General features: G+C 40.5%; 2 protein-coding genes across 2 annotated transcripts in view; both read left to right on the forward strand.

The window, feature by feature from the left end:
* Positions 1 to 413: 413 nt before the first annotated feature.
* LOC107112781 (general transcription factor IIH subunit 2) lies at positions 414 to 17,255 on the forward strand. Its single transcript, XM_015413966.1, has 16 exons — positions 414 to 467; positions 1,755 to 1,830; positions 1,927 to 2,004; positions 3,241 to 3,277; positions 3,593 to 3,679; positions 4,106 to 4,156; positions 5,902 to 5,956; positions 6,275 to 6,380; positions 7,738 to 7,828; positions 7,934 to 8,021; positions 8,977 to 9,084; positions 10,517 to 10,580; positions 11,472 to 11,575; positions 13,814 to 13,916; positions 15,655 to 15,694; positions 16,960 to 17,255. Exons 2-16 carry the CDS (start codon positions 1,775 to 1,777, stop codon positions 17,077 to 17,079), a joined length of 1,188 nt encoding a protein of 395 aa, XP_015269452.1. The 5' UTR covers positions 414 to 467; positions 1,755 to 1,774; the 3' UTR covers positions 17,080 to 17,255.
* A 7,621-nt stretch (positions 17,256 to 24,876) lies between these two features.
* NAIP (NLR family, apoptosis inhibitory protein) overlaps positions 24,877 to 25,897 on the forward strand; it is a 34,074-nt gene continuing 33,053 nt past the window's right edge. Inside the window, exon 1 of the mRNA XM_015413962.1 lies at positions 24,877 to 25,471. Within this exon, the coding sequence (XP_015269448.1) occupies positions 24,877 to 25,471 (595 nt within the window). The remainder of the gene's footprint in view (positions 25,472 to 25,897) is intronic.

A 25,897-nucleotide genomic window follows, 5' to 3' on the forward strand; every position in this document is an offset into this window, starting at 1 on the left:
GGCCGGGGCAAACTGATTTATGCAGTAGCCAAATCGCTCGCTTACAGCTTTAATGAAGGTAGCTCACAGAGTAGAATTTTTGCTCACAAGACTCCACAGATTAGAGGGAGCATTGGCTGTAACTCCGCAGATGTAGGAAATTTGGTCTAAACTTCGGCATCAAAAGTAACCAGCAAGTTTTGTCTACCACCAGACAAAGGAATGTTCAATCTAGTAGTATTACTTCATGTTCGCTGTCGATTTTTAATCCGATTTTTTCCCTACCGTCAACCCCTTTCTTAGCGGAACGCTTCTTTTCACACTGACGTGGCGGAGGGAGTGTTTAAGGCGGACGCTCACCACAGAGAAAATCTTCCTAGAAGGAATCCGAAGAGCTTACGGGTTTCTTGCTCAACTGTATGTGGCGTGGTTGCTGAGCTTCATTCATCTTGACTACATCGCTGTCGCGGAAAAGCAAGAGGGGGAAGGTGAAATGTTTTCCTTCCTACGGGCTCCTTTTCGTGGGACAGAGACCCTTCCCATTGCCTGGCGTTGTTCTTTTCTTTACGTTGCGATTTTAGCAGTGATGTTGTGAGCTACTAGAAGTTCGGTTTCCGGCGTTCGAAGGGTCTTTAGAAACAGGTTTCATTTTAGACCCTCACAAAGCCTTTCTGTAATTTGCCGCTTTTAAACCGCACCACAGCTTATCTCAGCTATTTATTACATGTTGTGATTTTGAAAGTTCTGTGGGTGATAGAAAGTGTTGCAGATGCCTCGACATCAACACACATTGCTTTTTAATCGACTTATGCTTTCCTCACATTCTGTAGCTCCAGTATAGCCAGTGCACCAGGATGGTCATAATGAAATGCGGCAGTTCCTACAAGACCACAAGATTCCAATACCACCTGCCAGATATTGCCAGATACTCTTACAGTACAGTCCTCCTCAGCAGAATTTCATCCTTATATCCACTGAAGGATTAGAACAGAGGCCCCCAACGTGGTGTCATGGTGTCTACTGACACCTTTCCTGGTGCTCACCAAGTGTTTTTAGAAAGTGGGCAGGGTCAGGTGAGGCTATTGGCCATTGTAGATCTGATTGGCTGTGCAGATTTTTTTAACGCTGCTTTGGCAGCGGCTGCTGCCACAGCAGAGATTTTCACTGTGTGACTGAAGATAAGCTGCATCAGCCATTTTGTGGCTGGCTCCACCTGTGGCACCTATTTTGTAACATTCGTTTTGTGGTTGCACCCACCACACTGTGTCAGAATTCCGAAGTCACCCAACAGGCTCAAGAAGGTTGGGGACCCCTGGATTAAAAGGACGTAACAGTTTAGGATTGCACCATCATGGGTATTCTTCTGTATAGGTTCAAGAAGGAAATATCTTCTTTGCAGAGTCCAGTGAGACCTGACTTAAACATGATGAGAAACATCTCACCTGTTTTGCATTTGAACAACAGCATCTTGTTTAAACTGTGCCGCTAAACATGCAAATAGTTAGGCATTCTTGATTTGTACAATACACCGCCCTCCAAGACTAACTAGGTCATTTCCTTGTGTAGCATTCATGCAAATGCAAAGCCCTGTGTTGCCTTGCTGTATCATGTTTAATTCAGGCCTCAGATACAGCCCCTCAAAGGATCAAGCCTCAAGTTAGTGTATGTGTTTTAGCTAATTATTTGTTGTGGCCTCAACATCAAGAAAACATTTTGAAGTGTTGTTTTAAACTAAACTAAGCACAATTCTTACATTATGTCAATGTTTTAACCAGGAAGACCTGGGCACAGAGAAATGGATGACGAACCCGAAAGAACCAAACGGTGGGAAGGTGGTTATGAAAGAACATGGTATGTTTGCCTTTGCAATATCATTTTTAAAAAAGTTTAAGAATTACAATCTGTGTATTGGATGTGGGTACAAAACACAACTCTTTTTGCTTGTAGGGAAGTGCTTAAAGAAGATGAGTCTGGATCATTGAAGGCCAGTATAGAGGATATTCTTTTTAAGGCCAAGAGGAAACGGTAGGCACTAAACTGCACAACAGCCTTGTAAACAACTGAAGGCGGCAAGACTTGTGATATTCTGAAGTAATTTGCATCCCAGTATAATTCCACAAGGAGAGGCTGCAAAATTCTCTGTATTCCAAAAGTATGCTACTTAGACTGAAAATATTTTAACCGTCCCTTGTATGAAATATCGCCAATCAGATGACTGTAGTAATGCTCTGTCATCCATAGTTAGAAAATTGTTTTTAAAAACTCGGTATAAACTATATAGTGGTATGTAAAAGAGTAGTAATGTCAGTGAGCTGAGTATGTATGCCCAGAGAAAAAATATATGCCATAGATACATATTTGTGTATGTCACTATCTTTGGCAAAATGAACATGTGCCTTCTATGAAATGTGTGGCTCATGCCTTTGTTTAAATTTATTTTCATTGATTTATTAAAATATGTATATCTTGCCTTTCTTGATGGTTTGAGGAGGCTTACAAATCATAGCTAAAAGCATCACAATTTAAACCAGCAGACTAAAACCCCAAATAATCCCCTTCCCATAAAATATACCTGCAATTTTGTACCCCATTAAAAGCTCTGGCTAATGAAATGGCCTTGCAACGCCTCCTAAGTACCTCCGTAGGAACTGCAATGGAAGAGGCACAGCTCTGGTATACCTTGACTGGGGCAACAGCCAGTAAGTTGTAGCCTGAGCACCATAATTGAAGCATGGGTATATATGGTAGGAGACTGTCCTTTGGATATGAAAGAACATATATATATATGGGTATATGGGTCCTAGGCCATAAAGGGCTTTAAAGCTCTTAATTAACAACTTGATTTGGATGCTGGCAGCCAGTGTAGCTGTTTTAAAATAGACGAGATTAGCTCTTCTTGCTTAGCCTCTGACAATAATCAGGCGGCCATGTTCTGAAGCTGCTGAAGTTTCTGGCTTGTCTTCAATGACAGCCCAACATAGACCACATAATAATAGACCAACTGTGAGATTGCAATAGCGTGTATATATTGAACTGAAGGTTTTTGAGTAACATGAATTAATTTAATTGTTAACTTGTCCATTTCTGACTGGACCATAACCTGTTTTACCTTATAGATTTTGGCTAATATGTTTGCATTTTAAATTTCCTTCTAGTTTTTGGAAGCAAATGTAAGTTTTTGGAGTTTATACTAGCTTTGCAGACTGTATGTCATGAAATTCACTTACCGTTATCTCTGAGCATAATTATTTCTCCTTCCAGAATCTATGAACATCATGGACAAGTTCGACTTGGGATGGTAAGATTTCTTTTCCCAATTTGTTCTAAATTTAACTTAGCTGCCTTTGAACCTATTTGCAGTGAAGTGGTATAAAGAAATGAAATAAGTCTGGTTCAGAGGATGTTAAGGACAGTGACTAGACATATTTTTTTTTCTTCCCGGGATTACAGATGGTTGTAAAAAAGACTCAGCTACACCATCACTCAATACATTTCTGTTTTAGAAGCTGGATGTTTTCTGTAGACTGCTGATATTTACTATGAAAATATCATTTTAAGTCCATAAAATGATTTTGGATTGCTACAGAAGTTTTTTAAAAAAATCTTTGTATAGATGCGCCACCTGTATGTAGTGGTCGATGGGTCAAGGACGATGGAAGACCAGGATTTAAAACCGAACAGGCTGACTTGCACCTTAAAGGTATTTATTTTTTCAAAATGTATTCATATTTCTTCATAATAATGCTAAATCAGTACCAGTGGTAGGCAGACCACTGGTATTTGAGCAGGGTAATCAAAGTTTTAAACCCATGCTCAGCCATGAAGTTCATTAGATGACTTCACTTTTAATTAAATATGTGGACTGGGAAGTTAATTTTTGCAAGAAAACTTATATTGCTTGCTTATTTAGAATCAGTGGTCCCTTTAGGTCTTATAAATCCAGTGCTTAGATCAATCTTATATTTTGCTAATATTTCCTGTACATGCTTTTTAAATAACAATGGTTGAGCTTTAAAAAGCATTTTTTTGAAGAATAGGTCTAAAAATGATTGTGGAAATACTTAAAGCTGTTTCATAAAATAACTTCAGTGCTAATGGTTCTAATTTAACATTTCTGTTTCTGTAGCTCTTGGAATATTTTGTTGAAGAATACTTTGACCAAAATCCTATTAGTCAGGTAGGTACAGAAGTTTCCCAGAACCTGGGTTTTTTCTGGCCATAACACATTTCCCCCCTGAAACATGCTTCTAGTTTCAATTACAACGATAAAGATAAAAACATATGAAGCTGCCTAGTGCTAGGACAGATGTAACAACAGCTCTCCCAAGTTTTCATATAAAGGACTCTCCTTCTGCCTTAGTTCCTGGGGATTGAATCTGGGATCACTTACATGCAAAGCATGAGCTCTTTTGGTGAACAATGACTGCTCTCTGAGACCATTTAAAATATGCAGTCTCAGTGCAGCAGTGACTTGGAATGAGATTGTAAAGACAAAATACAAGCAGGTGCACTGTATATGTTGTACTAAGAAAATAATCAAAGTTCTGCAACTGGTATACATTATGCAATCTGCCAGTTTGATGTAGTGGTTAAGTGTGCGGACTCTAATCTGGGAGAACTGAGTTTGATTCCCCACTCCTCCACTTGCAGCTGCTGGATGACCTTGGGCAAGCCATAGTTCTGTCGGAGGTGTTCTTGAAAAGAGCAGTTTCTGTCTGAGCTCTCTCAGCCCCACCTACCTCACAGGTGTCTTTTGTGGGAAGGGGAAGGGAAAGGAATTTGTAAACCACTGAGACTCCGAGTTAAGGGTGGGTTATAAATCCAATCTCTTCTCTTCTCTCTTCTTCTTCTAATTTATGTTGCTTCTGATGTCCACAGAGAACGGCAGAAGCTGCACTGAAGTCCTTAACTATTGGAAATCCTACTTTCCCCCCTCTTTCCACCAACTTTTGATTTTGCCTGTCATCCCTTTCTTTCAAGCTTGTCTTTGCAGCCCTAAGAGAGATAAAGTAGTCTTTTTACAAAATGAAAGTGGAGAGTCTGAGGACCCTAACACTTGCAATATAAAATTAGAAAATTCTATAGCATAGTTCTGGAATGAATAACTCTTTGAATATAACTATAAAGCAGCATTGAGCTGTATATGGAAGAAAGGTGGCTAATAAATATTTTAAATAAAGAAGAGAAGAAGAGATTGGATTTATATTCTGCCCTTCAGAACCCGAAGGAGTCTCAGAGTGGCTTACAATCCCTTTCCCTTCCCCTCCCCACAACAGACACCCTGTGAGGTAGGTGGGGCTGAGAGAGCTCTCTCGAGAACTGCCCTTGAGAGAACAGCTTTGAAAGAACTTACTTGTGACCCAAGGTCACACCAGCAGCTGCATGCAGAGGAGTGGGGAATCAAACCTGGTCCTTCCAGATTGGAGTCTGTGCTCCTAACCACTACACCAAACTGGCTACTAAATATTTCAAACATTTTCTTAACAATCTCATATTTTTACTGCATCTTGTGCCCAGCTGTAGCAGTTGGGGAGACATAGCCCACATTAAAATATCTTGGCTGCAACTCTACTGCACCTGCCTTGTTTACTATGTGTTTTCTTGATGCTGTCTTGGTTTAGGTATATGGGGTTACCTCTTGAAGCCCTTACAAAGCCTGGCTAGAGGTCATTACTAGTATGAGCTACTTTCTCCACCGTGGAATCTTACATGGCGAGCCTGTTTCATTCCAGCCTGCGGGATAAAAGCTACTTCCACACTACCTGTTTGATTATGACATGGACATCACTCACTCAGTTGTTTTGGAGAGTCCAAATGATCTGTTGCTAATTTGGTATATTCTAGTGTTTTCCATCTTTGCACAGCTCCTGTGAGACTTTGTTATGCTATGAAGCCTATTAACAGCAGGCCTCTTTACTGCAGGTTGGCATTATTGTAACAAAGGGTAAAAGAGCTGAAAAACTGACTGAGCTTTCAGGTATGATAAATACATTTCTTTTATACTAAGCAAAGATCAATGATACCACCTCTTTCTGTGTGGACCATCATATAGTTTGGCCTTTTGGGTCATTCTTTCTGATTCAAGTAATACTAATATTTATTACTTTGCTCCTAAATACATTTTTAAAACACAATTAATGATGTATCAGACTTTTGTTTGCTCTGTGGATAGGTAGAGGATGACCAGCATTTTAGAAAACATTTTGTCCATGACTTTTCTACCTTCAGTTGCATACAAACAAAATTTCAGCGGTTTTTGGATTAATTTATAGGGATGGATAAATATTTCTTATAGGGAATCCAAGAAAACATATAGCTGCTCTGAAGAAAGCTGTAGACATTTCGTGTCATGGAGAGCCATCGCTATATAATGCCCTAAATCTAGCCACACAGACATTAAAGTGAGTATCCATAGTCTATTTAAACTTTTTTACTAGGACAGAAATAGAAGTTAATTCTGATCATAATCATGCTGAGGAATAATAGAATTTTTTTAAAGAATGTTAATGCTGGGCAGCAGTATTTCATTTGAAAATGCCACATGTAAGATGTTTCTGGAGGGTTGTTCGTCTTGGAGCCAAACTACGTATGTCTTCATCCTGTCCTTCCTTCCTTTTCCAGGATCTCTGAGTAGCTTATATGGTCCTCTGTTCCTACATTTTATCCACAGAGTAGCATTGTAGGTAACTTAGGCAGTAAGAGAGTGACTGGTCAGCCTTGATGGGACCAAGACTCCCTTACCACAATACCGTGCTGGATGTCAGGGCTGCCCCATTAGGGGAAGCTGTTTTTAACCCTTCTGCCTCTAGTGTCCTTTTTCCAATGGGAATCTCCTTTGGAGCTGCTATTAGACATGGTGAGTGAGAGAGAGAAGGGCAGATACATGGAGCCCTTCCTCCTCCTCCTCCTGCAGCTGCTTTTTAATGTTACGGAAACATGACGAATGCTAATCATGTATCTTCCATGTAATACATCTGGCCTTTGGTTGTTCTAGATTGACTCATATCAAGCTGCAGAAATATTCTGGCAACTAACATGCACTGAATGTATTTTGAGGAATGTATAAGATAGCGTCTTTATGCTCTAAGATGATTCCTTTCCTTTTCTTTTCTTTTGGCTGTCATCTGCCTTGGCTCACTTGCCAACTATAATTTGAGCTCTTTGTGTTTAAATAATATTTTAGAGGGAGCTGCTAAAACACAAGCAGAGGCAATTCCGTGCTTTGTGCACAATCTCTTGTATGTGCATCAGAGTCCCGGGGGACGGGCCTGGATCTGTTGCTTTTCTGTATAAGCAGTAGTTAGCCTTAATTTATGTATTTATTAGGTTTTTATCCTGCCCTCCCAGGCAAAGCTGGCTCAGGGTGGCTTACAGAACCAGAATAAAATTCTAACAGTGCACATAAAAGCACAGCATCAATCAATATAATGCAATGTTAAAATCAAACATAATAAAGTGCTAGTAAGTTTAATTCCTCGTTTCACAGTCAGCTCTTTGATCTTCTTCAGCTGGTGATTAGCTCAGGCAGTACTGAAGGGATCCAGCAGATCAGTGCCTTACCAACATAAGATGTTAATTATTGGTAGTGATGGTAGTGCTAGTGATGGTACGAGTGGTGGCGGCTCCAAAAGCAGCCAATGTAAACAATATAACCTGTCACTCTTCACTAATTTAAAACTGAGAAGTCTGCCTTGGATTTGACTGTTTGGTGCCTGTTTTTGTAACGCGTGTAAATGAATGCTTTCTTACTCTCTGCAGGCACATGCCAGGACATACAAGCAGAGAGGTTTTGGTAATATTCAGCAGTCTAACAACATGTGATCCTTCTAATATATACGACCTAATTAAGGTACAGAAGTTAAAACATATTTTGTCACAGAAGCCTGAAAGCTTTGTGTGTTTAACAGTTTTTTTAATCTGTCAGTATATGTTTTCTTTTTCTTTCATGTTAAAGTGTTTAAAGGCGATCAAAGTCAGAGTGTCTGTCATAGGCCTTTCTGCTGAAGTTCGCGTTTGCACTGTTCTTGCTCGGGAAACTGGTGGTATGTATGTTTTTAATGATAAGAAAAATAGGGCTCCAGAGAACCATAAGCAAAGCTCCTCACAGGAAGAGCTCTCCTGATTTCCTCTTCTACTAGGGGACTTTCAGAAATTATATGGGATGTGATGAGGAAAGTTACAGCTGGAGTGGAAAGAATGTGCCTCCTATTCTTGAAAGTTTGTGTCTGGAAACAGCCCAGCAAATGCTTACACATGCAAATATGGGATAACGGATGATCCCTCATAAGACCTAGTTTCCTGAATTTGCAGATGTTATGTTTTTCACTTCCTTGTGACTTAAATTTCTGATTTGAAGTCACGTTGCAAAGTAGTAGCTTAACTGTTTAATGGCTTATCTAAAATAATTGATATAATATATAATTTGTTTTCCTTGAAATAAAGTAATTCCAAAATTGGGAACATTATATTTAATGACTTATGCAACAAAAGTTAAACTTGCCTTATAGCTTGTATATTTTGACAATGGAAAATGGTGGTAAGGAGCAGATGGTAACATACCTATATAAAGTAAAACGAATAATAGAAACTGCCTAAATATTAAAATCAAAGAAACTGGTCATAATACATAGTTTATATGCTTTACACAAATAATTCTATAGAGGGTCATCAAAATTATTATTTACTTCAAAATCACAAGCTTCTTCCGTAACATATTAATAAGTATTTCAATTATTAACATATTCTCAATCACTCTAAAAAATAGTCTCACAGCTTACTAACAAACAATCTTAGTAGCTCACCTGCCCAAACATACCTGTGCTAATAATTTGTGACTTAAAAGAGGAGGAAAAGTCACTTGCTTTTGTCAGATCTCCTTACTGGCTACCTGGAGGCAATGGTTACTTGCCAAAGGTGGCAAGTGAGTATCTATGTGCAAAGCTGCTCTCAGTACACTTCTCCACCAACTAAACCTTTTTGTTCTTTCATGTGCGGCAGGAACCTATCATGTAATTTTAGATGAAAGTCATTACAGGGAACTCCTGATGCAGCATGTCAGTCCACCACCTGCCTGTTCAAGTTCTGAAAGCTCCCTTATTCGAATGGGTAAGAAATATATTTTAATTTCCAAATATTTTGCATTTGAATGAGCCTGGCAGCACTGGATAATCTATTTATGTGTTGAGTGACAGGCCTCTTGCATAGGTTTAATGGAAAACAGAGCCTGTAGGTTTTGTGGTACAGATGGAAGTAAAGGACCCATCCTCTTCAATCACCTCCCCCCCTTCTTTGCAGCCCCTTCTCTCTGATCCCGGTGCCCAGGCCGCAGCCGGAAGGAGAACAAGGTGGCCACAGAGAGCTGCCGCTGCCATGGCAGCTACCCTGGAAAAGAACAAACTGGCTAGAGTGGAGTGGTGGCAGGTTTGATCTGTTTTGTCAGTGGCCAGCATGCCCTCCTGTGGGTGCCTTGGCAGCCTTACTCTCTGCCCTGCTGTGCCTCCTGCGGAGGAGAGAGCAGGAAGGCAGAGAGGGAGTCTGTCCTCTCACTCCAGATGTCCAAAGCTCAACGTGGGTGGAGAGAGACAATTCTGCAAAGCAGAGGTACTTTAGTAATAAAAAAGCTTATATATTTACTATTAATAGTTATATCATATTATTGTGTGTGTATGTCTGGTGAGGTGGCTCACGGGGCATACAATAAGCCATGTGGCTTTGTTAGTTGATGATTTTATATATTCAACTTCAAGTGTGTTTTGTTTTGATTAATATAATTGTAATACATTTTAAACTAATAGGGCGAAGGTTCCGTTGAGGTGTGTTACCACTCCAGGCCTTGGCTCTGCTGTCAGCAAGGAGTGAGCCAGAAAAAAATGGTGATTGTGCTCAGGCATCAAAGCAGTGCGTACAAAAGTCTGTTTGATGCCGATAGGCAGCTGGCTCTGCCTATCATCACAAGGAAGAGGCTGGACTTGTCAGAGAGCTAATTGGCCACCCAGAAATTTCTTCCGTCACTATAAAACAGGCTTTCATGTTTTCCTTTCACCTTTGAATTAAGGAGATATGCTCTGTTAGCCCAGTTATTTTTAGGTGCGTGTTAACTGCTGTGTTGAATCCAGTGGTAATTTCCACTGATGGACAAGATTGCCATCAACAGAGCAGACTTTCTCACCTGCCTTGCCCTGCTGTAGGCCAAAATTTTCCCTGAAATGTTGCTTCCGGGGTATAGGGGGACCCCTAAGAGGCCCATGAGGGGCAAGTTGGGTGTCTGCAGTGAACAGACAGAATTGGAAGCCAACCTCCCTTCCTTCTACTAGCAGAAATCTGGTGCTGCATCCAGCTTATTATAAAGCAAGGACTTGAACTACTGTGTACTAATGTATCATTCACAACTTCTCAAAAATTAAAGGATGTGAATAGTTGTCTGGGTTCCTGGGATATTTCACTCCAGGTTGCAATATGTGAATGCAGACACAGAAGCAGTGATAACAATAAAGCTTTGTAACAGAGCACCTTGTTTTTTTTCTCTTTTTGTCCTTAGGCTTTCCTCAGCATACTATCGCGTCTCTTAGTGATCTGGATGCAAAACCATCATTTAGCATGGCGTGAGTAAAATGTACTAGATGGTACTTGAGTCACAGTCCCAAAAAGATACACGAGAGCATTGGGAAACAATTATGTGTGCAGCCAGATCTTTTTATGAAGTCTGTTTTAACTGTAGGAGTGGAAGAAGGGAACAGTTGTTTGTCTCTTCAGTTGCTGGAGCTGCTGTGGTGAAAACACCAGACTTTTGACTGTGCCTAAGACTTTTCTTTGCTTGCCCTAGAGTTTGGCCGTAATTTTGGTTGCTACAGTCACCAGAATGTTGGGCAAACTATTACCGTATTTTCCGGCATATAAGACGACTGGGCCCTGCTCATCAGTGGGACTCAAAGCAGCTTGCATTATTAAAACCAAAAAAAAAAAGGTCCCATTCTTACTGACTTAAGTGGAGGAACTGATCATCCTTGGTGTGATGATGCACGTGGGGTAGAGGGAGTCCTGCAGACATGAGGATCCTAGGTCCCGAAGGGCCCTATGGGTTAACACAAACAGCTTCAATAAATGGGCACACAATGTAGTGAACTTAAACTGTCAACAGTCTAGCAGCCTTATTCTGCACCAGTTACAGCTTCTGTGTTTCCTTCAAGGGCAGTTCCACATAGAGCGCATTACAGTAGCCCATTGTTGAGATTACCATAGCATGGCACTTGCAAAACAAAAGATTCTAACGAGTTCAGGAAGCCCTCTAATGCATATGTGGCTCACCGAGCTGACTGTAATGAGGGCTGGGAAAGAAAGGATGAGGAGGAGCATTATCTGCTTGGGTGGCGGCAGGAGTAGAAGCGGGGGGGGGGAGTGAGAGCCCTTAGGCAGCAAAATGTATTGAACCAGTGCTGCACATGCTAAATGTTTCTGTGTAACATATTTTAGAAAACTGTGTTATTCTTTTATAGGCACCTGGAAAACAGCAATGAATCAGGTCTTACTTTGGGAGGGTATTTCTGCCCGCAGTGCAGAGCCAAATACTGTGAGCTTCCTGTGGAATGCAAAGTGTGTGGTAAGTAACAGTGCATTTGTGTTTATTGACCAACAAAATGTCATTCGTTATGGAGATGTAGGAGCATAAAAAAATAGGTCACAGAACTATCTGGTATATGCCATCTAGAATCTGAGGAAAGTGGCTCTTGACTTTGAAAAGCTCAACTTGCAGCAAGTTGTCTGGACCTCTGTTTACTTGGATGATTAAAGTGTTCTGGCTCCCCTCTCTGCTTAACCAGCCGTGGATCAGTTCCTAGTTTGCCCTAATAAAATCTCACTCTAATGGGAGTGTGGCTCAGTTACAGAGCATCTGCTTAGCATGCAGAAGGCCCCAGGCTCAATCCCTGAGATCTCCAGTTAAAGAATCTGGCAGTAGGCGATGTGAAAGACCTCTACCTGAGACCCTGGAGAGACCCTGCCAATCTGAGTAGACAGTACTGACTGTGATGAACCAAGGGTCTGGCTCACTATAAGGCAGCTTCATATGATCAATGTGCTGTAGTCAGTTGTGACCCTTTTAAAGGGAGGCATTTCTGTACAGATGGAATGCTGGCTTCAAGATTAGGGTACATATGTAGAACGTACAAATGAAATAAAGCGTTGACATCATGGGTTTGATGCAAGACTTGTTACATTATTTGAAGGTCTGAAGTTGATTTGGAAAAGTCGGTACAGTCAGATCTTGTCTAGATTCAGAGTACCTTGCTTGCGGTGCCGTGTGAAATTCAGTTCATTTGAACAGACCTCTCCTAGCTTGCTTTTCTCTTGCATGTTATTGAACTGGGAGGTTTTGAATATAAATGAGGAAATGACAGTACAAATTTGAATTAAAGAAGTATTATGGCAAGTATTTAACTTGTACGGGAGGTAATTTACAGATGTTACAGACTTGTCAGAGTGGGAACATCCTTGGATTTGAGAGTTTAACCACCATTGGATCCATCATTATTTTACCATGTGTATTAATGGCTCGGAATACTATTTGACATCATCTGTGTAGAGGGCAAGGTGGCAAAATAGTAATGGAAAGATGTCATTTCCAAAGATTAATTCCTGAAGTAAGATACTATAGAAGTCACTCTGTAGAAGTCTTAAACATTTGTCAATAGATGCTGATGTCGCTTAGTCCCAATGTGAATGCACTCTGCACATGCTTGAAAGTACTTTCATTTTCACTGTTCACATTTTTCCTGGAGTACAAATTGAATCCAGGGATAAGTCCTTGTCACACTAATCCCTATGTGTTTTCAAAGTTGCAAGGGAAATAGTATAATTTAAGCTACACCTTGTCTTCATCAGACTACAGTTATTGAGTAGCTTTTATAAGATGCCTTTGTTCAGATTTCCTGTTCCAGTACAGGACTTCCTAATTCACCTCCATCTACAAGAGGTATACAAGGCTTCTACTTGCCCCCTTTTTTTGTTTTATCTTATATTTAAGCAAGTTGATCTCCACTCTTTAAAATGTAGATTCCTGTCCTTCAAAATTAGCTAATACTAAATCAATAATCTGTTGTGTGCCAACACTGTAATAGTTATTTCTCAAAATAGATAGAGTCTTTCATGGCTGCTCAAAGAATTTTCTAAACATTGCAGGAATGAGCATTTGGAAATCAGTTATGATAGAATGTAAAGTACTGGTCTAATCTAATAGAAAAGTTCAGTTTAAATGGCTGGTCAGCTGCTGAAAAAAAGTTGAATTTTATAAGCATTTTTATGCTTCTGGTAAATGCCGTATGTATTTGCAGTGGACTTGAGCAAAGTGGGGCCCATGCAGATGGACAGTTTTATTATGCCAAAGGTGGGCAGTTTATGTCATGCTGCAGCTCAGGTTTCCCAGGCTGGTAAATTCCGTATGTATTAGCAGTGATCGATCTAGTTCAGCATCCTGTTTAATCCTGTGTCCAACCAATTGCCCTGGAGGCCCAATAAGCAGGGAGTTGAGGCTGAGGCCTTCTCCTGATGCTGCTTCTTAGCACTGATATTCAGAAGTTTACTGCCTCTGATTATGGAGGTTCCCCTTATTCTCCATGAGACTAGAAGGGATTTTAAAGGAATATTGTTAATTCAAGGTACTTGTATTAATAATACAAATTAATAATGGATTGTATTACAGAGCTGAATACAGTCAGTTCCAAATAGCTTTTTTGGAGGACATAATTGTGGTGTGAGTAATGTGGATTAATATGTAAAAACTGTCATTTAAAGACAATGTGCATGATTCTTCAAGTATAATTCCTTGGTTAACTTTTTTTAGGTCTTACACTGGTATGTGCACCTCACCTGGCTCAATCTTATCATCACCTATTTCCTTTGGATGCCTTTCAGGAAGTCCCGGTAGAACTGTATAAAGGAGAACGGTATGCAAAGTTGCTTGGTGCAAGCAATGTAAATTACAGGTCTTTCCCCCCAGTAAAATAAATTGATACTTCAGCTTTGTATAGCCAGGCAATTGCAGTTCGCCACCTGTTTTGCCTCTTAAAATACCCTGACCCTTTCATGTACAAGGTCCCCTCTCTCTCTCATTCCACAGAGACACCACCAGACAGAGTAGCCCAGTCCCTATTAATCACCCCTCACTCAAGACACTGCACAGAGCTGTTGGGGATTGGGACTCAACAGTCACATGCTGCCACCATTTACTCATATCCTAATATATATTTTAAAAGACTGAGATCTTAGTTTGTGTGTGTGCACACATGCTTCTTTTCCCAAGACCATACACATCCAGCCCACAGGGTTAAACAAACAAGGAGTTAACTTTTATATGTACAGTCTGAACGCAACGTTGGACTGCATAATTTTATTAACCTCCATCATGTCTTCCCTTAGTCATCTCTTTTTTAAAACTGAAAAGTCCCAGACTCTTCAGCCTTTCCTCAAAGGGAAGGTGCTCCAACCCCCTAATCATCTTGGTTGCCCTCTGTACTTTTCCAGCCCTGCAATGTCTTTTTTGAGATTCGGTGACCAGAACTGTACACAGTATTCCAAATGGGGCTGCACCAAAGATCTATAGAGAGGCATTATCAGCCATTTTATTCTCAATCCCATTCCTAATAATCCCTGACACAGAGTCTGCCTTTTTCACTGCTGCAGCATACTGGGTTGACACTTTCACTGAGCTATCCACTACGACCCCCAAGATCTTTTTTCCTGTCAGTCTTAGCCTCTTCTTGAAGCTGGGATTTTTGTCCCAGTGTTGATCACTTTACTTTTACCAACATTGAGCTTCTTGTGCCACATTGTTGCCCACTTGCCCAAGGGGTGGAGGTCCTCTTGGAGTTCTTCACAGTCAGCCTTGGTTTTCACCATCCTGAATAATACTGTGTTACCTGCAAACTTGGCCACTACACTACTCACTCCTAGTTCCAGATAATTTATGAATAAATTAAATAGCACTGACCCCAATACAGATCCTTGTGGAACCCCACTGCTTACTTCCCTCCATTGTGAGAACTGTCCATGTATTTCTACTCTTTGCTTTCTGTCATTTAACCAGTTTTTAATCCGTAAGAGAACCTGTCCTCTTCTCCCGTGACTGCTTTAAAAAAAGAAATCACTGCAAAGAACCGGTTCCTTGAGATGGGAGCCAGTTTGGTATAGTGGTTAAGTGCACGGACTCTAATCTGGGAGAACCGGGTTTGATTCCCCACTCCTCCACTTGCACCTGGCTGGCTGGTCTTGGGCAAACCATAGTTCTGATAAGAGCTGTTCTTGAAAAAGAGCAGTTTCTGTCAAGACCTATCTCAGCCCCACCTACCTCACAGGGTGTTTGTTGTGGGGAAGGGAAAGGAGTTTGTAAGCCGCTCTGAGACTCCTTTGGGTAGTGAAGGGCGGGGTATAAATCCAACCTCCTCTTCTTCTTCTTCTCTTCAAAGCATCAGTTAGACTGTTATACATTTCATTCTTCAGAGGTGTCACTCATCACTCTTGAAACATGTTTCTGGTATTTGAGAAGCTAGTTGGGACTATCCAGTATCTTGCAACAAGAATAGTGGCTGCTGTATAAATTTCCCAACATGCTCAGTTTGCCACAAATGTGCAGTAGGTGTTTACTTGTGTTCCTAAATAACTTGGTAAATTTTCTCTTTTAAATAGCTATTGTCAAGGTTGCCAAGGAGAAATCAAGGATCAACATGTAAGTATGTAATATTCAGCATACAGGTTGCATTGTACTGGCTTTCCCTTAAAGCAAGTCATCTTTAGGAAATGTCTCTTTTGAAGAACATGCCATTTTGAAGAATGGCCTGGTTCATCAGTTTTTTTACTGAGGCCTCACGGTTTAGTAATATGGTAATATGCAAGTATGCAAATGGTTATATTGGATAAAAGGTAGATGATGAATAAAAAGCACCTCAACTTTTCATCAGTTTTTAAAATTAAATGTATAATGACACATGGACTTTATTCCTTCATAGGTTTTAAAATGCTTTAGATAATTCCACAATAGATAAAGAGCTGAAATTTGGTGCATGTGCAAACAAGCTAACTCTGTTGACTGGAAGAGTCTGAATGTGGGACATTTTACACCTAATGTTTCATACATATGATGTGTTAGATTGAAAGCCATCTTCTAGTAGCAGAAGGAATTTGTCAGTTCTCCCTTCCCACTGCTGTCTCCCGCTGCACACATTATCCTGTTCCTAAGAAATTTCCAGTCTCCCAGGAGCAGCAATGGACTGCAGTAGGAAAGGGGATGTGGGAAAAGACCCACTCTGCCAACAAAGCTCTTCTTTTAGTCTTTTGGGTGCAAGCTGTGTAGAATTTACCTTGTAATAGTAGCTGGCCCTTCAGCAGAGAGAGTAAGCCAAGCTAGACATGTAACAGAATGCAGGTATGTGGGAGCTCTCCCGTCCTCTATTAAGGGCACAGAAGGAAGAGAGGATTGCAGCGATAACCAGGAACGTGTTTATGCTTGCATAATAGGAGTAATATTTAGTGTAAAAGGTAAAGGTTCACTTGCTCGAAAGCAAGTCGAATCCGACTCTAGGGTTGCGGTGCTCATCTCAGTTTCAAAGCCAAAGAGCCAGCGCTGTCCGAAGACGTTTCTGTGGTCATGTGGCCGGCATGACTAAACACCAAGGCGCACGGAACGCTGTTACCTTCCCACCGAAGTGGTCCCTATTTATCTACTTTCAATTTCTTGCTTTCGAACTGCTAGGTTGGCAGGAGCAATATTTAGTGTACACACTCTTAAAAACTTGATTCAAGTTTGTCACAAACTCTTTACTGCTGTTTTCTATATAGTGACAAACACTGATGTATGTCCACTGCTACATAGTACAGGGCTGCAAAAACTATGGTGGCATCTAAGGCACAGAGGCGTTTACAGTTCCTCAGAATAATGCAGTGTTGTTTTGTGCTGTGATGTAACACTTTTATATTTTAAATCTGTTCCCTCAGCTCTACATTTGTAAAGTCTGCCAGAACGTGTTTTGTGTGGAATGTGACCTTTTTGCTCACGATATTCTGCACTGCTGTCCCGGCTGCATTCACAAGCACCCTGTTCCTCCCTGTCTATGATACCACCGATTGCTGGACTGTACTTGTTACATTCTTGTGCAGAAAGTCGACTTTGTCTATTCAGAAAATGTATTTGGCAACATACCTTAAAGATAAAGAAGAATAAATTATTTATCTTTGTGGTAATGAGCATTTTATTTTCTCACCAACTCTGTAATACACACACAAACATATACACAGCCTCATTTATTTGATATTTGTAACATTTTTAAAAAGTATTTAACTTTCTTTGGGTTTATTCTGAATAATGTGCCTGTCTGTATTTCTGGAAGTCATAAAATGGACACATGTACTAAACTTATGGTTTCTGTTTTCATGTTTTTAAAAAAAATATATTTTCTTAACAAGATAAGAAGGACTGCAGTGCCCCTTCTCGGCTCTTCTGAAGCTTTTGTAATGGAACAATTTCTTATTCCGACCAGGCCCGTAGCCAGGATTTTTTAAATTCGGGGGGGGGGGGGGTTTTAAATAAGTCAGGGGGCACCCCACCCACCAACACACCCCTGCACCCCCCCAAGGGAGCGCCTGGACTGGATTGGAAGTCAGGGGGCCTTGGTGGTAAGTCAGGGGCCAGGCCCCAAGATGCCCCACTGTAGCTACGGGCCTAATTCCTACTCTGCCTACACAGAATAATGTCAGGTAGCCAGGAGACACACCCACTTGGTTGCTACATTGTTACGTGTTCCACTGTTCAAGCTTAAAGCAGAAATTGTTAGGAACAGCTCAGGAACTGCTCTTCAATATTTGTAGGCAAGAAATGGCACTGCAGTCTACAGTGCACATGCTCTACCTGTTGTCCACAAGGCCAAATGTTCTGTAAAGTATCTTCTTACTAATACGGAGAAACACACCTATGCAATCTGAATTGGTAGACTGAAGGAACACTGAGCTAAAATGCAATGTCTGATTAATTTTAATGCTGCCCCCTTGAAAACCTATTACTAAAGGATGATAGGGAAACGGCAGAGAAGCTGAATGCATTTTTCGCCACTGTCTTCACTGTGGAAGATGGGAGGTGCTTGCCCACTCCAGAACCACCAATTTCAGGAGGGGTGTCAAAAGACCCGAGTCGGATTGAGATGGTGAGAGAGGAAGTCCTATGACTGATGGACAAATTAAAAACTGACAAATCACCAAGCTCAGATAGCATACATCCAAGAGTTCTGAAAGAATTCAAATGTGAACGTGTAGATCTCCTGACTAAAATCTGCAGTCTATCACTAAAATCTGCCTCTATTCCTGAGGACTGGAAGGTAGCTAATGTAATCCCCGTCTTGAAAAGAGGTTTCAGAGGAGATCCGGGAACTTACAGGGCAGTCAGTCTAACGTTGATACTGGGTACGTTGGTGGGATCAGTTATCAAAGATAGAATTAATAGGTATATTGATGAATAAACGCTATTGAGGAAGAATCAGCATGGATTCTGTAAGAGAAGATCTTGTCTCACTAACCTTTTAGAGTTCTTTGAGGGGATGAACAAATGTGTGAACAAGGGTGACACAGTAGATGTATACCTAGACTTCCAGAAAGCTTTTGATACAGTTCCTCGTCAAAGGCTGCTAAGTAAACTCAGCATTCATGGGATAAGAGAACAAGTCCTCCTGTGGATTAAAAACTGGTTAATTAACAGGTAACAAAGAGTGAGTATAAATGGGCAGTTTTCCCAGTGCAAGCTGGTAAGCAGTGGGGTACTGCAGGGCTTGGGACTAGGTCTGGTGCTTTTTAACGTGTTCATTAATGATTTGGAGTTGGGAGGAAGCAGTGAAGTGGCTAAGTCTGCGAATGACACTAAGCTGTTTAGGGTGGTGAGAACCAGGGGAGGACTTTGAGGCACTCCAGAGGGATCTGTTGAGGCTGGGAAAGTGGGCGTCAATGTGGCCAATGAGGTTCAATGTGGGCAACTGCAAAGTAATGCACATTGGAGCCAAAAATCCTACATACACATACATATATATATATACATATACATATATATACACACACACACTGATGGGGTCTGAACTGGAGGTAACTGACCAAGAGAGAGATCTTGGAGTTGTGGTAGATAACTCACTAAAATGTTGACTCAGTGTTCAACTGCAATAAAAAAGGCAAATGCTATGCTGGAGATCATTAGGAAGGGGACTGAAAACATCAGCCAGTATCATAATGCCCCTGTATAAATCTATAGTACAGCCTCATTTGAAATAGTGTAAAGTTCTGGTCACCACAACTCAAGAAAGCATTGGACAAAGTGCAGAATAGGGCAACTAAAATGATAGAGAATGGAAAACCTCTGAAGAAAGGTTTAAGAGGTTAGGGCTCTTTAGCATGGAGAACCGATGATTGAGGGGTCACATGACAGAGGTTTACAAAATTATGCATGGGATGGAGAAGGTAGAGAAAAGTACTTTTCTCCCTTTCTCATGATACGAGAACTCCTGGGCACTCAGAAGAAGAAGAGATTGGATTTATACCCCGCCCTTCACTACCCAAAGGTGTCTCAGAGCGGCTTACAAACTCCTTCCCCTCCCTACAACAGACACCCTGTGAGGTAAGTGGGGCTGAGAGAGCTCTTGACAGAAACTGCTCTTTTTCAAGGACAGCTGTGCCAGAGTTATGGCTTGCCCAAGGCCATCCATCCAGGTACAAGTGGAGGAGTAGGGAATCAAACCCGGTTCTCCCAGATTAGAGTCCGTGCACTTAACCACTACACCAAACTGGCTCTCAGTTTGAATGAACGGTATGCTTAATGAACAATAGGCTTAGAACAGATAAAAGGAAGTACTTCACCCAGAACCTGGGTCTCTCCAGGCCTAGTCCAGTACTGTAACTACTATACCACTCTGAAGGAATGAGAAATACCAGAACACTTCATCTTTGGAGATTTTCAGACAGAGGCTAGATGGCTATCTGACAGCAATGCTGATTCTATGAACTTAGGCAGATCATGAGAGGGAGGGCAGAAAGGGTTGTCTCAGTGCTTAGTTCTTGTGACTCTTACACACCCAGGAAAATGCTGATTGCCACTTTGGGGTCAGGCAGCAATTTTTCTCCAGGCCAGTTTGGCCAGGATCCTGGAGGTGTTTTGTCATCTTCAGGGCATAGAACAGTGGTCCCTGCAGGTGTGAAAGGGGAGGTATTTGTGAATTTCTTGCATTGTGCAGGGGGTTGGACTAGATGACCTTGGAGGTCCCTGCCAACTCTATGATTCTATGATTTCCTGTCCCTTCTTACAAACAGTATTTTAATGTATGCTGTTTAGCATCATGCTTCAGAGGGCTGACACTTGGAGCCACCCCAGTAGTTAAAAAATGAATGTAATTTGTATGTAATGTAAAAGACATACGGATATTTGCCTTACAAAACTTGTTAAATCTTTTGAAAAGACCAGGTTTTCTAAAATCATGTACTGCTTGTCACAAGAATTTCACAGAAAAAGACATAAATTAATTTCCTCACAACGTGATGGACGTTACACAACATGCACTGAGAAGAACTGGTCTTGCGTCATGCAGATATATGTGTGGCTCTGTAACAGCCAGAGGTTCAGTATTTCTTCTTTTCACTTCCTACAAGTAGGCAGAAGGGGTTCTTGCTCATTGTTTGAGGAGGAAGTGGACAGATCATTATTTCTTTCAAAGGGAGCTTGTTTGGGAGGGAAGCAGTTATTTGATTAAGAATCAGGCGACAGGTAAGGCTAATTCCTGTAGTAACTTGTATAGAGTTATATTTAGTTTTGAACATTGTAGTTTGTATGCTCATAATCAGTAGCATGGATTCTCAGGAATCCGCTGTACAAAAACAATATGTAGCTAACTCTGAGATCTATTCCATTGTTACTACAAAAGACTGACTGCTCATATTCATACTGAATTGGAGGATGCAGTAAAAATTGTATGGTAACTAGGGAGATTTCTGGGTCTTTCTCAGGTGTTGTTTCTTATCTGTATGCCTCAGTGTGCTTGTTTGCTGAAGCCATATTGTCAGCATGCTCATTTGTTCCCTCCTTCTCACCTGATCCTTCGGTATCTTGAACCTTTAACATTGCTTACTTTCCTGCTTGTCCATTGATCCAGTGAACAATTAATCTCACAGATTAATTTTAAAAAGTCTTGCTGCACCACAGAAGGTTATGCTATAATAAATGTGTTAGTCTTGGAGGTACCACAGTTTACTTTTGCTGCAAAAGGCATAATAGGGCTACCGCACTGGGATTTGTACTTAAACGTTAATTGTGCACCTTGTGGAGAACAAAATAATGCCCTTGTATTCATTTTAGACCGACTTCATTTTAATTTTGGAGAAGTCAAAGGGACTTGGGACTGATTCAGAATAAGGAAAAGAAAATTGTACTGTAATCTTGATGATTATTGAAATTTATTCATTAAATGTTTATCCCAACTTTTGAGCAAGGAGCTCCAGGTTCCCCTCCTGCATTTTACTCACACAGGGGTCCAGAAATAGTGGCTGGTCCAGGGTCACTCACTGAGTTTCATGAGGAGCAGGGATTTGAACCTGGGTCTCTCCAGGCCTAGTCCAGTACTGTAACTACTATACCACTCTGGCTGACCACTTCAGCCTGAAGGACTGAGAAATACAAGAACACCTCATCTGCAAGAGTATTAAAAAAAAAACCCACTCCCTCCCACTCTCTTACACATTTAAGCTTGCCGTTCCTCCAAAAATCCACTCAACCACACTCTTAATTTAAGAACTGTTTCTCGCCTGCAGTGTAATTAACTTTCCTAATTTCCTGTATGATTCCCAGTATTGGGACATCTGAGATTTCTGCTTGACTTTTACAAAGAATGAAGTAAAATGTTTTTATTTATTTAAAATATTTCTATGCTGCCTTTCTAGCCAAATAGAGTTCTCAAGGCAGTGGACATCAAAACATTAAAACATAAGAGTAACATTTAAAATAAAGTATATATAAAATATTTAAGCAATTCAATAAAAACATATGATCTATATATCTAATAGCCAAGTTGCCCCCTCCGTGTGGATATCTAAATCCACACATCGGGGGCACTTGGGGGGCAGGGAGATTTTCCTGCACATTTGTGGCAATTCCTAGGTGTGCAGAAAAATCTAAAAAGTTTAAAAAACTATAGGAGGGATACTTAAATCCCCCCAAAGTAAAACAGTGTTCTCTGTGCATGCGCAGAGAATGCCCTGGCAACTGTCTCCCCGCCGCTCACCTGCTGCTGCTTCTCCTTCTTCTGCAGGTGGGGAGCTGTGGGGAATACTTCCCCTCCCCGCGAGTATCGTGGGTCCCACTTCTTGTATATTCTAATTTTCAACCAGGTAAAATCTGAGGATACTTAAATCCAGTGATTGGAGCCATGGACAAATAAGACAGATTGTTCTACAAACCTGAAAAATGTCCCAGGCTTGCAGAAAAAAATTGAGATTAGATGATGATGATGGTGATGATAACAACACCAATGATAACAACAAATGTTGACTTTGCGAGAAAAAGGATGAAACAGTTGACCACATGGTCAGTGCCTGCAGTAAAATTGCTCAAACTGACTATAAAGAATATCATGATAGAGTTGCAGCTATGTTGCACTGGAATCTTTGGAGATAAAAATAGGGCTGAGGCCAATGGTGCAAAACCAGGTAAAAATATATACTTTATTACTCAATTAAATTTCCAAAAATCCCCTACACGTTTTGCAAACAGGCTTCATCAAGGGAATCTGTTCATCTTGCAGTAGTTCTTCAAAAAGAGTAAAGGATCAGTACTGGCTAGATCTCAAATTGCAGAACACAATCTACTAGTCAAATATCTGACTGTGACAATCCATCATCATCACCACCACCATCACCATCATCATCATCATGATAATAATACATTGAGGGGTTAAAAAACTCAAATTATAAAAGGAGTACTTGTAGCTTTAAGAAATGGAAGTCCTCAGTGGCAGTTGCTAGGCGATCAACAGCATTCCAGGCTTGGTTTCTGTCAGTAAAAAGATAGGCGGAGGGGACAGGAGTGTTCTGGCCTTTGAAGGAAAACTCATTGGGGCCATGCCTGGCTGCAACCACTGGGTGACTTGATACCACCCAACTTACATGACTCACCTAGGCCTGCATGTATGCTACTGTTCAACAGCAGCTACCCTATGAAAGCCAGTGTGGTGACCCCTGTGGTTAAAGTAAAATAACGTATCTTGACGAAATAAGGAAATTTAAAAGGTTTAAATATTCTGTAAAAATTCCCTGATGAACCAAAAATGAAGAATAATGTGTAATACAATGTATCTACAGAAGCTTTATGTCATTGGCCACTTTATAATATAAGAAAAGTGTATATATAAGAGTTTAATTGTGAAAACAGTGCCATAATACTGTATTTTTTCAGAAATTCAATGTTTGGTGTAGTGGTCGAGTGTGTGGACTCTAATCTGGGAGAACCGGGTTTGATTCCCCACTCCTCCACTTGCACCTGGCTGGATGACCTTGGGCAAGCTGTAATTCTGATAAGAGCTGTTCTTGAAAAAGAGCAGTTTCTGTCAAGAGCTCTCTCAGCCCCACCTACCTCACAGGGTGTCTGTTGTGGGGAGGGGAATGGTAAGAAGTTTGTAAGCCGCTCTGAGACACCTTTGGGTAGTGACGGGCGGGGTATAAATCCAATCTCCTCCTCCTCCTCCTCTTCTTCTTCTTCTTTAATAGAAATGGAACACAAAATGCCAGCAAGGGTGTTTTTGTAACATATCTGCCTGGATAAATATAAGAAAACCAATTTTGTAACCGAACTGATAGATTTTATACTGAAAATGAACTTAGCGCCTTTGTGTGTATAAAGTTCATTCAAAGGTGAAGTCTGGGGAAATAGCAAAAGAGGATACATCAATCGTTTTTAATGAGAAGAGCACCTGCATTGTAAAGTTGAGACGCAGCCAAGTAACATCCTGTTTGTCAAACATATGATTGATGACTGACCAGACAAAGAAATCTAAACTGAGCATGTGTAAATGATGTCAATGATGATGTAAAGTGAGGAGGAGCAAGAAGAGCATATAAGCAAGATCCCTGCTGTAACACACTGAACATCTACCAGCTGTGAGGTGTTACTTTATTCGAATAAATTCTTTTGTTACCCTTTACTGCCTGGATAATTGTTTTACTGTGTGGTTTATCAGATAGCCACACAAGTCAAAGAACCTTAGCGCTCTCAGGGCGTTGGGATCACTTGCTTGGATGTAAAGCTTATTGAGCAACTATGCACTGTCTGTCCAACTAATCTATCTCACGTGACTGTTATGTATAAAATTAATTAATCTCATCTATACTGTCTTGAATTCCTTGGAGAAAGTCTGGGAAACAAATATATAGTGGTCTGGAAGCTTTCCCCTTGATTGATTGGTTGATTAAATGTATTTATACCCAATTTTTCAGCTAGATTGGTTCCAAAAGCAGCTTCTAAAAGCAGCTTCAGAATACTATCTGTCACTTTCTATGAACAATTTCATTATTTTTTTCTCACACACACAATAAAGAAGACTTCACCAAATACTGCAGAAATTGGTAGATGTGATGGGTAGGGAGTATCCTGGATGTTAATCCTCCAGTCCCATCCAGCTTCCCAACTTTTGGTGGCTTCAATAGTTGGGCCACATGGTGACTTTGCCAGTGATGAGGACTACCCTCCTGGCAGTGTGCCTCAACCAAAATATCTTGGGCTGCGCATACTGAAAAGAAGGAACAAATATTGTAACAAGTAATACATACTAGCAGTATATACAAGGTTTGGTGTTAAAATAATTTATTTATCATCACTTTGCTTTGTTTTCCATTTTGAACAGAATGGCTACCCAGGAGGCTTTTGCAGAAGATCCAAAAGACAGTAAAATTTTTGAGCTGGATATTTCTTACTTAGAAGCTCGCTACCCTAATGTGAATTTTGATTTTCACAAGCTGGCAGAAGAAATGGAAGAGGAATATCAGCCAATCCGCGAGCAATTAAAAAAGGAGTTTAGGTTTAATTCCACCATGAGAAATGAGGCCCAGCGGTTAAAAACCTTCCTGTCCCAGCCTAGTAGTAACTCTCGATCTGCGTGGGCCCCATCAGAGATGTCTGCAGCTGGCTTCTACTACACTGGTGTTAAGTCAGCAATACAGTGTTTTTGCTGTGGGTTAGTTCTGCTTTCAAGAAGTATCACAAAAAACCCTTATGCAATGCATAAGAAGTATCAGCCAGATTGTGAATTTATTTTAGGAAAAGAGGTTGGCAATATCTCCAAGTATGACGTCCGTGTTCAAAATCTAGCTAAGAGCTCTACAGAAATAAAAAAGGTTTATGAAAGTGTGGAGCTGAGACTTGAGTCCTTTGCCTCCTGGCCATTGTATGGCCAAGAAGTACAGCCTGCTCTGCTAGCTAATGGTGGATTTTTCTTCACAGGTAAATTGTAAAGATTTTTTTCAACAGAATGGGATGTTCCTGCTTTCTGCCGGAATTGCTTCTACCATAGTCTATTCTCATACCATTTAATATGGGAGGGTTCCTTTTCGAAAGTAAATTTGTCTATAATATTTATTTATTTATTCATTAATATTTATAGTGTATTGTATCTGTCTAGCGAGTGAATGTGTAATTTAATATATCCATTACATAAATACATAAATCTGATTACCTGCTCCATCCTGTCCATCTAGAAAGGGCCCATTTTGATGCCTGAAACAGAAAATGTAAATGGTACAATTATTATTATTATTATTATTATTATTATTATTATTATTATTATTATTATTATTATTATTATTATTATTATTATTATTATTATTATTATTATTATTATTATTATTATTATTATTATTATTATTATTA

Source organism: Gekko japonicus, unplaced genomic scaffold, assembly GCF_001447785.1.
Source record: "Gekko japonicus isolate JY-2015 unplaced genomic scaffold, Gekko_japonicus_V1.1 scaffold1923, whole genome shotgun sequence".
NCBI classification, from domain to species: domain Eukaryota; kingdom Metazoa; phylum Chordata; class Lepidosauria; order Squamata; family Gekkonidae; genus Gekko; species Gekko japonicus.

Coding starts and splice junctions, on each gene's coding strand:
- LOC107112781 (XM_015413966.1), top strand. CDS start 1,775: ATGGATGACGAACCCGAAAGAACCAAACGGTGGGAAGGTGGTTATGAA. Junction 4,157..5,901: donor ACCAAAATCCTATTAGTCAG/GTAGGTACAGAA, acceptor TCTTTACTGCAG/GTTGGCATTATTGTAACAAA. Junction 13,917..15,654: donor GAACTGTATAAAGGAGAACG/GTATGCAAAGTT, acceptor TCTTTTAAATAG/CTATTGTCAAGGTTGCCAAG.